The sequence below is a fragment of the Chiloscyllium plagiosum genome, chromosome 18, assembly GCF_004010195.1.
Source record: "Chiloscyllium plagiosum isolate BGI_BamShark_2017 chromosome 18, ASM401019v2, whole genome shotgun sequence".
In the NCBI taxonomy this organism is placed as follows: Eukaryota; Metazoa; Chordata; class Chondrichthyes; order Orectolobiformes; family Hemiscylliidae; genus Chiloscyllium; species Chiloscyllium plagiosum.
In genome coordinates, this window is record NC_057727.1 from 62,332,050 (window position 1) to 62,348,113 (window position 16,064).

The following is a 16,064-nucleotide window of genomic DNA, read 5'->3' on the forward strand; positions in this document are numbered from 1 at the left end:
AAGACCCCTCGGAATCCTAGTAGCACACAAACCCACCAACACTCTCAAACAAAAACTAACAAACTTAAAAGACCCAGTGCAACCCATGGACAAAATCAACGTCTTCTACAAAATTCCAATCAAGGACAGCCACAAACAATACGTAGGACAAACAGGAAGAAAGTTAGCCACCAGGATACACTAACACCAGCTAGCCACAAAAAACACGACCCTCTCTCCCTCATAGCCCTACACACGGATGAAAAAAAACTACGAATTCGACTGGGATAACAATCTATCCTGGGACAGGCTAAGCAAAGACATGCCAGAGAATTCCTAGAGGCCTGGCACTCCAACCACAATGCCATAAACAAACACACAGATCTAGATACCATTATCAACCCGTCAGAAAACAAACAGGAAATGACATCACCACAAACCCCAGGAACCCCATCCAGGACAAACATATAAATAGAAAGCAGGAGACAACAGCTTTGCTTCACTTGGAGGTCACCACTGATGATGTTACCTAGCCAGGTAATAAAGGGTCTGGATATCAAACCTACAGCTCAGTGAGCAAACTTACACCCGTAAAGGTAACTTTATTGGCATGATCTGAGAATTTGTTGACAATCAGGAAATGGAATGGAATAAATGGCTTTTGTATCACAGTGATCAGTGTGATATACTCATAAGATATATTAATTACCTAGATGAGGCAATCAAATGCAACATTTCCAAATTTGCTGATGATACAAATCTAGCTCGATCTGTGAGTTGTGAGAAGAATGCAAGGATGCTTCCAGGTGATTGAGACAAGTTGAATGAGTGGGTAAATACGTGGCAGATGCAGTACAATTTAGGTAAATTTGCAGTAATACATTTTGTTGTGAAAAACAGAATGAAATATCATTTAAATAGTAATATATTGGGAAGTATGGATGTGCAAAATGGTGCAATGCATGAACATCACTGGCAGGTGTAGAATCATAGAGATGTGCAGCATGGAAACAGACCCTTTGGTCCAAATCGTCTGTGCCAACTATCCTAAACTAACCTAGTCCCATTTGCCAGCACTTGACCCATACCCCTCTAAACCCTTCCTATTCAAGTAACCATCCAGATGCCTTTTAAATGTTGTACTTTTACTGGCTTCCACCACTTCCTCTAACAACTTAATCCGTACGTGTATCACCCTCTACATGAAACATTTGCCCCTCAGGTCCCTTTTAAATCTTTTCCACCTTGCCCTAAACCTATGCCCTCTAGTTCTGGACTCCCCGACCCCAGGGAAAGGACCTTGTCTATTTACCCTATCCATGCCCCTCCTGATTTTGTAAACCTCTAAGGTCACCTCTCAGCCTCTGATGCTCCAGGGAAAACAGCCCTCGCCTATTCAGCCTCTCCCTATTGCTCAAACTCTTCATCCCTGGCAACAGCCCTCTAAAAGTAAGTAATTAGGAACCAAGTATGTGTTGGCTTTCATTGCAAGAGGATTTGAATTCAAAAGTAGGGCTTTCTTTCTGCGGTTATACAGGACCTTCCATGAGACAATACCTGGAGTTTTGATTTCTGTATCAAAGAAAGGGTAACTTGAGAGAGTACAGTGGAAATTCACTGAGCTGATACTGGGGTTGGCAGGACTGTCCTTTGAGGAGAGATTGGTTTGACCAGGCCTGTACTAACTAGAGTTGAGGATGAGAGGGGTGATCTGAATGAAGTGGGTAAGATTTAACAGTGATGGACAGACTTGTATGCAAGGAGGATGTTTTCCTTGGTTGAGCAGTATGGGAACCTAGGGAACACAGTCTTGTGGTACAGGGTAGACCACTTAGCTTTGAGATGAGGAAAGATTTTTTTATTGAAAAGTTAGTAAACTTGTGGAATCCACTACCAACGAAGGCATTGGAAGCCAAGTCACTGAATGTGTTCAGCAAGAGATTAATAAATTATTATAAATTAAAGGCATCCAGGAGTATGGGTAACAAGTGGGATATGAATATGGCATTTAATAGAGAATCAACTATCATCGCATTGAAAAGTGGAGCAGGACTGAAGAGTTGAATGGCCTACTCCTGCACTTGGTTTCTATATTTTGCAATATTTTTAGCAGTTACAGAGCCAGGAAAATGGGTTATTGCTGGGTTGTGGGGTTGGGGACCTTGTGTGAGTCATATGGTGAGAACGTGGGTGGTGTGGTGGTTCAGTGGTTAGCACTGCTGTCTCACAGTGCCAGATTCCAGCCTTGGGCGACTCTCTGTGTAGAGTTTGCACATTCTCCCCGTGTCTGCATGGCTTTCCTCCAGGTTCTCTGGTTTCTTCCCATAGTCCAAAAACGTGTGTGTTAGATAAATTAGCCATGCTAAATTGCCCATAGTGTTCAGGGATGTGTATATTAGGTGCACTTTAAGGGGAAACATAGAGTAATAGGGTAGGGGAATGGATCTGGGTTGCATACTCGTTGGAGGGTCAGTGTGGACTTGTTGGGCCAAATAGCCTGTTCCCATACTGTAGGGATTCTATGATAAGGACGGGAATATAGAGGAGTAAAGAACAAAAGGGGAAGGTATGACTTTTCGATGACATACAGGCTTTGGAAGATATGAGATGAGTTACACACTGCAAAATCCAATGTTTGTAGCAATGATGATGAAATCCCCAGCAGATTGGTGATAAGGAATTCAGAGCTGATGGTAATGCCATTGACTGTCAAGGGGAGGTGGTCAGTTTCTTGTTGAATCTGGTCGTTGCCAAGCATTTGCCATTTTTTGTACTTGCCTGATTGTTGCCAGTTGATGCTGAATGCAGGTACAAACGCCTTCAGTCACTGAAGGACTGCGAATGGTGCTTAACACTTTTCCTGGCATGCAGTTCTTCAGGAAGTGAGCACAGGCCCTCCTTCATCAACTAGAGACGCAAACGATGCATGGACCCAGGTGGAATTGTGAAAGGTGTTTCTTCCTGCAGCAGGATTTGCCAAAAGTGGTTAAGGATCAGTCTGTTGGGAGTTCTGATGTAGCATTGCTGGCAAAAATCGAGCAAAGAAACCAGCATAGCGAAGTTTCCAACATTAAACTATCCACAAATTCCATGTGATTGAAACTCTTACAGGTGTCAATGGTAGCCATGATGTGGAGGTGCTAGTGTTGGACTGGGATGGACAAAGTCAGAAGTCACACAACACCCAGGTTCTAATCCATCTGGTTTATTTGAAACCACAAGATTTTGGAACGTTGCTCCTTTGTCAGGGAAGACGTTGAGAAAGGAGCAGTGCCCTGAAAGCTTGTGATTTCAGATAAACCTGTTGGACTACAACTTGGTATTACATGACTTCTGACACTTATAGGGGTTGAAAAATAGGGTTGATTTTAAAAAAAGAGGTGTGCAGCTTCTGATTCACCTTGTGCCTAACAGCCACAAGTTAATGAGGTAACCAGCAATAGTTTAACACATTGAGGAAACCTTTGGGTTCAGTGGTGCACCACTGCTAAGCTAATATGGCCTAATTTGGTATTAATATCAGCTTTTCCTTGTGCTTTGACAATACAAATCTATAAATTAGAAGTAGAACTAGACTTAGTGAAAAATAAGAGTCTTAGCATAGAGGGATAGAGGCAGAGAGATTATTTATCCTTGGGTGAGAATCTAGAACCAGAGGGCATAATCTGTCACTGGTTTAAGACAAGATGAAATATTTCTTCTTTCAAAGGGTAGTGACTCTGTGAAGTTCTTTACTGCAGAGAGCTGTCAAGGCTGAGTCAGGTATATTCAAAGCTAAGGTTGGAAGATTTTTAATCTGTAAGGGAGTCAGTGCCTCAGCAGGAATACCATTTGCTCCTGCAGCCTTTTCTGCATTAAACTCCATTTGCCACCTCTCAGCCCAGCTCTGCAGCTTATCTATATCACTCTGTTCTTAAGCTGGCAGACGACCTTCTCTATTTTGTCCAAGGCTTGAGCTCATAGTGTCTAGCATGCTGAAGGATACATTCAAGAATTAACATTCCAACGCAGTGGAGTTGGGAATTAACAGATTAGCCAAGATCTCATTGAATGATGGAACGGACCTGATGGCCAGAATGGAGCTGAAAATGTGTTGCTGGAAAAGCGCAGCAGGTCAGGCAGTATCCAAAGAACAGGAGAATCGACGTTTCGTGCATAAGCCCTTCTTCAGGAATGAAGGGCTTATGCCCGAAACGTCGATTCTCCTATTCCTTGGATGCTGCCTGACCTGCTGCGCTTTTCCAGCAACACATTTTCAGCTCTGATCTCCAGCATCTGCAGTCCTCACTTTCTCCTCCCTGATGGCCAGAATGGCCTACTTCTGCTCCGCATCTGCAGTCATTGTTTTTACCTCGTTGATTTTAACCCTACTGCGAATCCTCTTGCAAGGATGCCTGCCTTGAAGAAGTTTTCCTCCTCTCTCTACAAGAATCTCAGGGAGTCCCTCTCCCACTGCCAATCTTCCGGCTCAGCACTGTTCCCATGACTTGTCCTACCTGCCTATCACCTTTTCCACCTATCCACTCCACCCTCCTCCTTGACCTATCACTTTCATCCCCTCTCCCACTCACCTATTAGATGAGATTGGATTAGATTACAGTGTGGAAACAGGCCCTTTGGCCCAACAAGTCCACACCGACCTGCCGAAGCGCAACCCCCCCATACATTTACCCCTTACCTAACACTACAGGCAATTTAGCATGGCCAGTTCACCTGACCTGCACATCTTTTGGACTGTGGGAGGAAACCGGAGCACCCGGAGGAAACCCACGCAGACACTGGGAGAACGTGCAAACTCCGCACAGTCAGTTGCCTGAGGCGGGAATTGAACCCGGGTCTCCGGCGCTGTGAGGCAGCAGTGCTAACCACTGTGCCACAGTGCCACCCATGGTACTCTGCTACTTTCTCCCCACCCCCACCCTCCTCTAGCTTATCTCTCCACCCTTCAGGCTCTCTGCCTTTATTCCTGATGAAGGGCTTTTGTCGATTTTATTGCTCCTCGGATGCTGTCTGTTCTGCTGTGCTCTTCCAGCACCACTAATCCAGAATCCAAATCATATGGTCATTCAACCTCAGTCTGCTCAAGTATTCATTAATAATATGCCTGATCTGATTGTGGCCTCAGTTGCACATTCCCATCTACCCCTCTCCTAACCTTAGATTCTTAGCTAGTAAGGGGATTATTCTACCTCTGCCTTACTATATTCAATGACCCCGTCTCCACGGTTTTTTGGGGAGAGATTTCCAAGGACTCGTGACCCGCCAAGAGGAAAAAAAAAGCCCTTTAATCGCCATCTTTTCCATATTTTCAATCTGTTTCCCTTCGTTGCAATCTCTACCCACAAGGAGAAACTTCCCTTCATTTTCCACCCTGTCAAGTCTCCACAGAATCTTTTATGTTTCAATAAGATCTCCTCTTTCTTCTGAACTGCTGTGAATACAGGTGTACCCTGTCTAACCTTTCCTCAAGATAACACAATATCAATTGCACAGCATGACACAAGTGCCAGGCAGTGATAATTTCCCACAAGATAGAATATAGCTATTGCTCCTTGACATTGAACCGCCTTATTGTCACTGAGTACCCACTAACAACAGTGTGACACTGTAGGATTCCTAGCCTATGACTCCCGAAAGCCTGTACACCATCTACAAAGGCACAACCCAGGAGTATGATGGAATACTCCCCTCTTGCCCAAATGAACACAGCTTCAGTAACAGTCAAGGACGTAGATTCCAACATTTTTTAAATGACAGATATTAGGCTAACCAGCTTGTAGTTTCTTGATTTCTGTCTCCTTCCTGTCTACTTCTGACATCTGTCCTATATCTATCACCCCTCACTTTAAAGCTATGTCCCCTCCATGTTGCCATCAGGATATGAGGAAAACGGCTCCCACTGTCCACCCTATCTATTAAGTCACTTCTCAACCTTCTCTCTAACGCAAAAAGCCTCAAGTCCCTCAGCCTTTCCTCGTAAGAGCTTCCCTCCATACCAGGCAACATCCTAGTAAATCTCCTCTGAACCCTTTCCACCACTTCCACATTCTTCTTATAATGCGATTACCAGAACTGTACACAATACTCCGAGCGCGGCCGCACCAGAGTTTTTGACAGCTGCACTATGGCCTCATGGCTCCGAAACTTAGTCTCTCTACAAAGAAAAGCTTACATACCGGATGCCTTCTTAACAACCCTATCAACCTGGGTGGCAACTTTCAGAGGTCTATGTACATGGACACCAAGATCTCTCTGCTCATCTACTTTACTAAGAATCTTATCATTAGCCCAGTACTCTTTGTTCCTGTTGCTCCTTCCAAAGTGAATCACCTCACACTTTTCCACATTAAACTCCATTTGCCACCTCTCAGCCAGCTCTGTCCCTCTGTAACCTACAACATCCTTTGGCACAATCCACAACTGTAGCGACCTTAGTGTTATCTGCAAATTTACTAATCCGTCCTTCTATATCCTCATCCAGGTCATTTATAAAAATAACAAACAGCAGTGGACCCAAAACAGATCCTTGCAGTACACTAGCAACTGAACTCCAGGATGAACCTTTCCCATCAACCACCACTCTCTGTTTTCTTTCAGCAAGCCAATTTCTGATCCAAAATGCTAAATCGTTCTCAATCCCCGCCTTCCGTGGGTAACCTTATCAAACGCCTTACTGAAATCCATATACACTACATCAACAGCATTACCCTCATCCACTTTCCCTATCTCCACACACAACGTCCCACTACTGTCCTTGACTGATCCTAATCTTGCTCTAGTCATTCTTTTATTCCTGACATACCTACAGAAAGCTTTAGGGTTTTCCTTGATCCTATCTGCCAACGACCTGTCATTTCCCCTCCTGGCTCTTAGCTCTCTCTTTAGGTCTTTCTTGGCTAACTTGTAACTCTCAAGCGCCCTAACTGAGCCTTCACGTTATCATTCCAACATAAGCCGCCTTCTTCCTCTTGACAAGAGATTCAACTTCTTTAGTAAACTACAGCTCCTTTGCTGGAGCATTTTCTTCCTGCCTGACTGGTACATACTTATCAAAGACACGCAGTAACTGTTCCTTGAATGAGCTCCACATTTCAGCAGTGCCCATCCCCTGCAGTTTCCTTCGCCATCTTATGCATCCTAAATCTTGCCTAATCGCATCATGATTGCCTTTTCCCCAGCTACAACTGTTGCCCTTCGGTATATACCTACCCCTTTCCATCGTTAAAGTAAACATAACGAAAATGCTCACCTACCTTCAAATCTAATTACCCAGTACCAAATCTAATGTGGCCTCACCCTTTGTTGGCTTGTCTACACACTGTTTCAAGAAACCCTCCTGCTCACATTGGACACAAACAGACCCATCTAAAGTACTTGAACTTTAGTATTTCCAGTCAATATTTGGAAAGTTAAAACCCCCATGATAACCCTGTTACTCCAGATTCTATCCAGAATTATCTTTGCTATCCTTTCCTCGACATTGCTGGAACTATTCGGAGGCCTATAGAAAACTGTCAACAGGGTGACCTCTCCTTTCCTGTTTCTAACCTGAGCCCATACTACCTCAGTAGATGAGTCCTCAAATGTCCTTTCTGCCTCCATAATACTGTCCTTGACTAACAATGCCACACCTCCCCCTCTTTTACCATCTTCTCTGTTCTTACTGAAACATCTAAACCCCAGAACCTGCAACAAATATTCCTGTCCTTCCTCTAGCCATGTCTCTGAAATGGCCACAACATCGAAATCCCAGGTACCAACCCATGCTGCAAGTTCACTCACCTTGTTCTGGATGCTTCTGGCGTTGGAGTAGAACTCCACCGATCTTGAAACCTTATTTCTGACCTCGCCACTCTCAACCCTCAGAATACAATTTATGTTCCCATCCCCCTGCTGAATTAGTTTAAACTCTCCCGAAGAATTTTCCGATCTGATGGGATCTTTGCAGTATCTAGGGAGTGTTAAAATTAAGACCAATGCATCTACAACCTCAGCAACTACTTATTTTATCACCCTAAGAGAAACTTCCAAGGGATCGAGTTTTGGAACCATGCGGCCATGCTGCCGCTGTACAAAACTCTGGTGCAGCCACACTTGGAGTTTTCCGTGCGCTGCATTATGGGAAGCATGTGGAAGCTTTCGAAAGGGTTCAGAGGAGATTTACTAAAATGTTGCCTGGTAAGGAGAGAAGCTCTTACAAGGAAAGATTGAGTGACTTGACGCTGTTTTCGTTCGAGAGAAAAAGGTTGAGAGGTGACTTAACTGAGACATACAAAATAATCAGAGGGTTAGGTTGGGTGAACAGTGAGAGCTTTTTTCCTAGGATGGTGATGGCTAGCACGAGGAGACATAGCTTTAAATTGAGGGTGATATAGTACAGATGTCAGAAGTAGTTTCTCTACTCAGAGCAGTAGGGGCATGGAATGCATTATCTCCAACAGTAGTAGACTTGCCAACGTTAAAGGCATTTGACTGGTCATTAGGTAGGCATATGGGCAAGAATGGAATAGTGTAGGTTAGATGGGCTTCGGATTGGTTTCACAGGGCGGCACAACATCGAGGGCCAAAGGGCCTGTACAACGCTGTAATGTCCCATGTTCTGTAAAGTCCATCAAGGCTTGAGGACTTATCAGGATTTTCATTCTAATAATTTTATTTATATTTTCCATGGTGATTGTACTTGTTACAAGTTTCTCACTCCCTTTCATATTATAGTACAGTTATTTCTGGAATATTATTTGCATCCTGTACGGGAAGTTAGATGTAAGGTATCCAATTCATCTGCCATTTCCCTGTTTTCCATGATTAATTTTCCAGTTTCTCTCTCTCTCAAGGTTGAAGCTTATTTTGCATGTGTTGTAGAGTACTTGGCTGCTGGGATTTTTCAAAACTATTTCTCCCACTGCAAAGGAAGAGAGGGAAAGAGATGGATACTTTAACTTCAGACTGAATGTTTCCATCTTTCTGCTGCACTACCCATACCCAAGGCTATAAATCTAAAGTCATAAGATTACAAACTTTACAAAGTTAACTCTTCAGTGTAGGTTGCATTTATTGAAAAGGGTGGCACTGGAAAAGCACAGCAGATCAGGCAGCATCAGAGGAGCAGGAGAGTCGACATTTCGGGCATCAGCCCCACGTTCTCGATGAAGGGCTCATGCCTGAAATGTCAACTCTCCTGCTCTTCAGATTCTGCCTGACCTGCTGTGGTATTCCAGCGCCACCCTGTTTGATCCTGACTCTCCAGGATCTGCAGTCCTTAATTTCTCCATCGATTACATTTAGTCAATTGCCCCACTTCTTGATACACAACAGTACAAGTGCACAGTAGTAATGATTTCTGGATAAGACTGCAAACTGGACATATTATCAACACCACTTCCTTTTAGCTTGAAGATAGCATGTTCTCCCAGTTATGAGATTTGAAAGACTCAGACAGAGGCTTAGCGTGTTGTATTTACTCTGTTCTCAATTTCTACATTTTTGTCAAGTGAAGCTAAATAGTGTTATATGATGGTACATGTAACCCTAAGCCTACCAAGATCTCCATTGGTGACTGTTAGTTCTATTGTGCGATGACTTTGGTTGTAAATCATGAAGTGTTAATTTGATACTAATCATATGAGTGCCTGGTTCTGATTAAAGTTTCATCTGTTCAGCCTGCAGTAACACGGCAGTGGCAGAATTACATTGTGAGTGATCCTCATAAAGCTGTTTGAACTGTGTGGTTATTTGCAGACTGTTACAATCTGATGCATAATGATACTTTGCTTCTCTTACAGTTGAAGGAAGCCATGGAAATGATGGCCTGTTGTTAGGGCGTCCCCCTGATGAACCAGATCACCTGATCACCGAGAAATCTTTACTAGAAATTCTGGATGGTGCTATCATGATGTACAACCTGAGTGTGCACCAACAGCTCGGCAAGGTAACATGCTCGTTCTGTTTGAGTGGCTGGTGTGATTGTCTAGAACCTAGTGGAGGACTCTCCTGCTCCTTCTTCAAAGTAGTGCTGTGGGATCCATTACATCAATCTGAGATCACAGATAGCATTGTGGTTTGACAACTTATGCAAGAGATGGCACCAGTATTTCACTGAAATTTCAGCTTGAATTTGTTAGTCTCTGAAGTGATGCTTGAGCCACAGCCTTCTGCTTCAGAGGCAAATGTTCAATTAATTGAGCATTATTACAACAGAACCTGTTTCGCTAGCTGGGAAAGAAAAACCAGACTTGCATTTATGTAGCACCTTTCATGCCAACCACTGATCTCAAAAGGGCTCTATAGCCATTGAAGTACTTTTAAAGTGTAGTCATTGTTTTGATATAAGAAATATGACAGCTAATTTGCACATAGCAAAATCTCTCGGAACAGTAACATGATGACCAAATAATCTAGGTTTTGTGGTGATGATTGAGAGATAGACATTGACCAGTTGGTAACTCCCTGTTACTTCTCCAAACAGGGACATAGGATCTTTTGGATCCACCAAGTGGGCAGATAGGCCTGAGTTTAATGACACATCTGCATTATGCCACCTCCAGCAGTGCAACACTCCCTTGACACAATTCTGGAGTATTAATATAGATGTTTGTGCTCTTAAACCCTCATGAGGAACTTGACCTGGAATCTTGTACCTCAGAGGCGAAGTGCTACTGTTGGTATCAAAGACTCTAAGTCAGGGAGCCTTATATTCTGTAATCAGTAAAATGTTTGAGGGCAATCTGGAAAAAGGGAGCAAAATAAAACATTTGAAATCAAGTGGGCTAATTATGTAAGGCATTGTGGGAGGGAGGTCAAATATTAACATGACAGTGGAAGTTGAACAGCTGTCTTACTTGAATTTTAGCAAGCGCTTTACGTAAGAACAAGGAATATGGCTAGAAGATAGTCAGTGTAGTTAAAAGGGGTAATTATCAGCTTGTGTGGGACACTATTTGACCTGATATAGAGATGTGTGTAATTTTGAATATGGGCTTACAATAGGGAAGCCATAACCATTGACCGAGTTGAGAGAAGAGCACTGGAAGCTCAGGAAGATGGGAGCATTTATGTGATAAAATTTCATTGACATTTCCCGAATGCTGTGGGTGCAGTGTGACTGAATTCACATAAATGATGCCAGAACCTCAAACTGTAGGGTGTAGATTCTCATTCTGCAGGGAACAGGTGATAGTAAGGTTGAATTTATGTACTTCGTGTGGAGGATCATAAATGTTTGGAGCAGACTGTCTCTGGAAACAAATCAAGAGGAAGTTGGATCAATGTTAGCATTTGAAAATGATCAGGAGCTTGAAGAGGGAGAAATAACTTAGATTTCTCTTGATCTTTGAGATTAGCCAGATGCATGTGGTCCTATGGTATTTTCAGGTCTATTGCAGCCATACCAATCACTGACCGGAAATGCATTAAGACCTCGATGTGGCCAACTCTGTCATTGAGTGTTAAGCAGAGAAAAGCAAACCTGTGATCTCTGTGGCTAGGCTGAACAATCTCACTCGAGGATCATCAGTAGCTCTGCAGCACACAATTAAACTATGATCACCATGTGAACAACATCCATTATGCAGAACAGTATACTTTGTATTGCATTAATCCCAGTAGATGGAGTGTTCAAGATGCAGAGGCAGTTCAGTTCTGTCAGTCTGTTGTTGTGATGAGTCAGTCTGTTGTTGTGATGAGTCAGTCTGTTGTTGTGATGAGTCAGTCTGTTGTTGTGATGAGTCAGTCTGTTGTTGTGATGAGTCAGTCTGTTGTTGTGATGAGTCAGTCTGTTGTTGTGATGAGTCAGTCTGTTGTTGTGATGAGTCAGTCTGTTGTTGTGATGAGTCAGTCTGTTGTTGTGATGAGTCAGTCTGTTGTTGTGATGAGTCAGTCTGTTGTTGTGACGAGTCAGTCTGTTGTTGTTTTTCTGGTGTCTCTGCATGTGTGATGGCTATGTCTGTCATTCAACAGAAGTCTCTTGCTGGAAATTGTAACCTCTTGTCTGACAATCACAGTCTGCTCTGTGTGTAAAGTTACAAGTAATTTTTGGAATTTCTCTCTCTCTCACTTTTTTTGTTTCACTGACCTGAAGATTGCAGGCCTTACAATGGAGGAGGGCTTATCACAACATTCATGGACCAGCAATAGCTGTCTATTAAAGTTCTGAGGTCTTTCAGTTTCTCAGAAATATGGATATCTGTTTCTGTAGCTTTTTCTTCCAACACGAGAGTTCTAAGAAATCCCACAACCCAAAGAGAAAAGTACAAAGAAGGCACCTGAAGAAAGATGGAAAGGAGCGAGATGCATTGCTCCATATTTCAGAGATGGTTTGCTGTGTTTAGCTGCTTAATGCGTAAGTGTAAATTATCTAGCGTGTAATTAGAGGTGTCGCACTTTGAATAGCTCTGGCCATGGCTCTGTGCTACATAGTTATGGAATTTGCAACTTGTGTCTGGGTATAATACTGATGTGAGGACCAATTAGAAAGGACCTAATATTCACAGAATCACAGCATTATTCCAGTGCAGAAGGAAGCAATTTGGCCATTTGGCTGCAGTGGCTGTCCAAATGAGCATTTCACTTTGACTGAAGTCAGTATTTGCTGCATCTACCCGGCATTTCTGTCTGAGATTGGTAATGGTTTGGTACCTTGTTTTAAAAAGTGTTATTACTGCTCCTTGATATTCTGTAGGCATGGATGTGACACTCTTTTCCTGCCTGGTGTTAAGTAAGCTACAGCAGATAGTGATGCTGAGGAAGAATTAGGTACATACTGATTGAAGAAACCAGTCAACAATCATCACTTCAACTCACTCATGACAGATGCCATGAACCCTCTTAATATGGAATCCCATTTAAAACAGCCATCTGTGATGTTACATCTTCATTGCAAGCAGTTAATTAATTAACTTGCCAGTTGATCACCCATGGAATTAAGACTAGATATAATTTAGAGGTGAACTGGGGTTAGAGAGTAAGGAATAATTAGATCAGAATGTGTTGACTTAATTCAAGCTCTATTTTAAATGCCATATGTTCTAAATTATAAATTATTTTCTCCAGTTTTATAATGGACAACATTTATGTGAACTTGTCACACTGTAATAAACCCCACTCATCAGTGAAATGGAAGTCAAGTTGTCTCAAGTGACTCTTGACAATGTTTGTCATTAAAATAGTCTTGCAGCAACATTGATGTGAAAGGAGATCAGGTTCTAATTATGAATGCATGGAATGTAGTGTTTCTTCATACCCTATCCCACTTCATTGCTGTCTGTTTTCTAAAAATGCCAACTCCTTGCTGAATTATGATTCCACTCATCTCTTCCACACTTGATTATAGACATTTATGAGGTCAGACAGGCTTAGTAGATGGTATTCTAATTGAGAATTATTCAGTTCTCATGTCTAGGGAAAACAGCTGATTTTCCCATCCTTGATTGTTGATTATTATCTCAATGTTGTGACTCCAGGACAGGGAGACTCAAGCTTTCTGTCCCAGAAGTAGCGATTCTATCACTGCGCCACAGAAGTCCTTTTATCCCAATGTTGTACTCTGATTGTATATAGCCTTGGATTAATTATCTACATAGTGGGGAAGAATGAGTAAGTGTGTGGAAGGTCGTTGATAGAGTTGACAGACAAATGCTGAATGCATACAGGGTGGGGACACTGCAATGGGAATTAAACTTACAATTATTGTCTGAGAAGGGAGGGGCATTGATGTCAGTATTCAGAAACAGTAGGATACAGCCTCAATGGGAATCTTTGAGCATTGAACCGAAATAAAACAAAATTTCACTCAATCCTAACAGCTCAAGAAGTTGGGTATATCTTGTATGTCTTTGACTTTCCTTGCCCTATTATTATGGACCCAATGTGAGCGTGGGTTAACATTACTCCTTTTCTTTAAAATGAATGTTGTGACTTTAAAGGATAGGCATAAAGAGCTTTTCTGGTAAGTTTAAATCGGAAGAAAAGGTGAAAATTTATTCACACTGCACTCTGATTGTAAATAGACTATACTCTCTCAAACACAGAGACACCTGCACACAATAAATGTTAAATCTTGCAGATTACAGATAAACTTACATTATTAATAGAATATTAAGACTATTTAAATAAGTATTTTAAAGTGAAAGCATTGCAGTTTAGATTAGATTACCTACAGTGTGGATACAGGCCATTTGGCCCAACAAGTCCACACTGACCCTCTGAAGAGTAACCCACCCTGACCCAATTCCCTCTGACTAATGCACCTAACACTGTGGGCAATTTAGCATGGCCAGTTCTCCTGACCGGCATCTCTTTTGGATTGTGGGAGGAAACCCATGCAGACACTGGGAGAATGTCTATGTAGAGTTTGCACAGTTTCCTGAGGCTGGAATTAAACCTGGGTCCCTGGTGCTGTGAGGCAGCAGTGCTAACCACTGAGCCACCGTGCCGCCCCATTCTAGATGATATCCTCTTTAAAGTTGAATGGAAGTTGGAAGTCTCTGGGTTTTCAACGTTGTGGCTCAGTTCTTTCAGAAAAAAAGAGATACTGTTTTGTAGGTGGAGAGGAGAAAAAGCACCTCTTTCACCACCTTGGTTGATTGACAATATTAGGTATGGTTCTATTAGGCTGGAGGGTGGTTATTGTGTCCTCTTGCTTTCCAGAATGAACTATCCTGGGCTGCTGCTTAGAATAATCTGTTGCCTTACTTGAACTTAGTTTTGATCTTGTGAATACATGATCAGTACTATTGTGGTCCACACAAATGATTCAAAGTTAGAAGCCATTGCTCACTATTTGGGGATATATGGTAGCCATTCAGCCGGTTTGTGGTAAACTGGTTTCTCCATTTGCTGAGTTTCATGTTCATAAATATGGAGTCTGGAGGATTATGATAATTTAGTTTCTGTAAATGTCCAGACAATAAAAGTTGCAAGTTCATTGATTTTGTATCCAGAATGCCCTTTCAAATGGGATTGGGACTACACTACAAAATTTATATTTTAATGATTTTCCAAATTGGGAGTTAGTTCTTGTATACGCAAGCCATGTCAGCTGACTTTCAGCAGCTATCTTTTCAGCATTTTTTAAGGTTAAATGGAACAGAGTTCATACTGAATAAAAATTGTATCTTAAAAATAAGGAACATGACACATCTTCACTGAGCATGGCACTGCAGATATGTCAGATGCACCAATTAAGATGATTCATTGTGTCACAAGGATTCAATTTTAATTGTTGCTTACTGTTGAGAGTTCTAATGGGAACCAAATTCAAAGTAAATGATGAAAGGTAGGCACTGGGAAGTTACTTAACTCTGTCCTCTCTTTCTTCCCCCCCCCCCCCCAAAAAAAACCCATAAAATGAGCAAAGTTATTCCCAGGAGTGTTGCACTTTTCTCCCTGGTTTTTAGTCCGGGGGGACTGATGCGGGCTTAGGGGTCTGGAGCACATCTGTGGCATCATGTAGAAAAGATTGCAGAAAGAGCAGAACTTTAACAGTTTTTCTTGTATCGTGTGTTTCCTTTCTGGTGCAAATGAAATGGTCATCACTGAATGCATATGGACCATTTTCTTAGAAGTAGGAGAACAGAGAGAGGTTGTGGTCTGTTTGGAACCAATGCTATAGGTAAGAAAAGGATTGACCATAATACAATAAACTTCGATCTGCAATTTGAAAAGGAGAGGGTACAATCGGTAGTGACAATATTTCAGTTGAATAAAGGGAACTATGGAGCTATGAGGAAAGAGCTGGCCAAAGTTCAATGGTGCAATACCTTAGCAGGGATGACAGTGGAGGAACAATGGCAGATATTTCTGGGTATAATGCAGAAGATGCAGGATCAGTTCATTCCAAAAAGGAAGAAAGATCCTATGAGGAGGTAGAGGTGGCTGTGGCTGACGAGGGAAGTTAAGAAACATATAAAGTCAAAAGAGAAAAAGTATAACATAGCAAAGATGAGTGGGAAAACGGAGGACTGGGAAGCTTTTAAAGAACAACAGAAGATTACTAAGAAGGAAATATGCAGAGAAAAAATGAGGTACGAAGGTAAACTGGCCAAAAATATAAAGGAGGATAGTAAAAGCTTTTTTAGGTATGTGAAAGG

At 42.2% G+C, this 16,064-nt stretch overlaps 1 protein-coding gene across 3 annotated transcripts in view; it reads left to right on the forward strand.

The window, feature by feature from the left end:
* Positions 1–16,064, forward strand: part of LOC122559128 (E3 ubiquitin-protein ligase RNF123) — a 389,631-nt gene that overhangs the window by 138,367 nt on the left and 235,200 nt on the right. For all 3 annotated transcript variants that reach the window (XM_043708460.1, XM_043708459.1, XM_043708461.1), the window contains exon 24: positions 9,762–9,907. In XM_043708460.1, the coding sequence (XP_043564395.1) occupies positions 9,762–9,907 (146 nt within the window). The remainder of the gene's footprint in view (positions 1–9,761; positions 9,908–16,064) is intronic.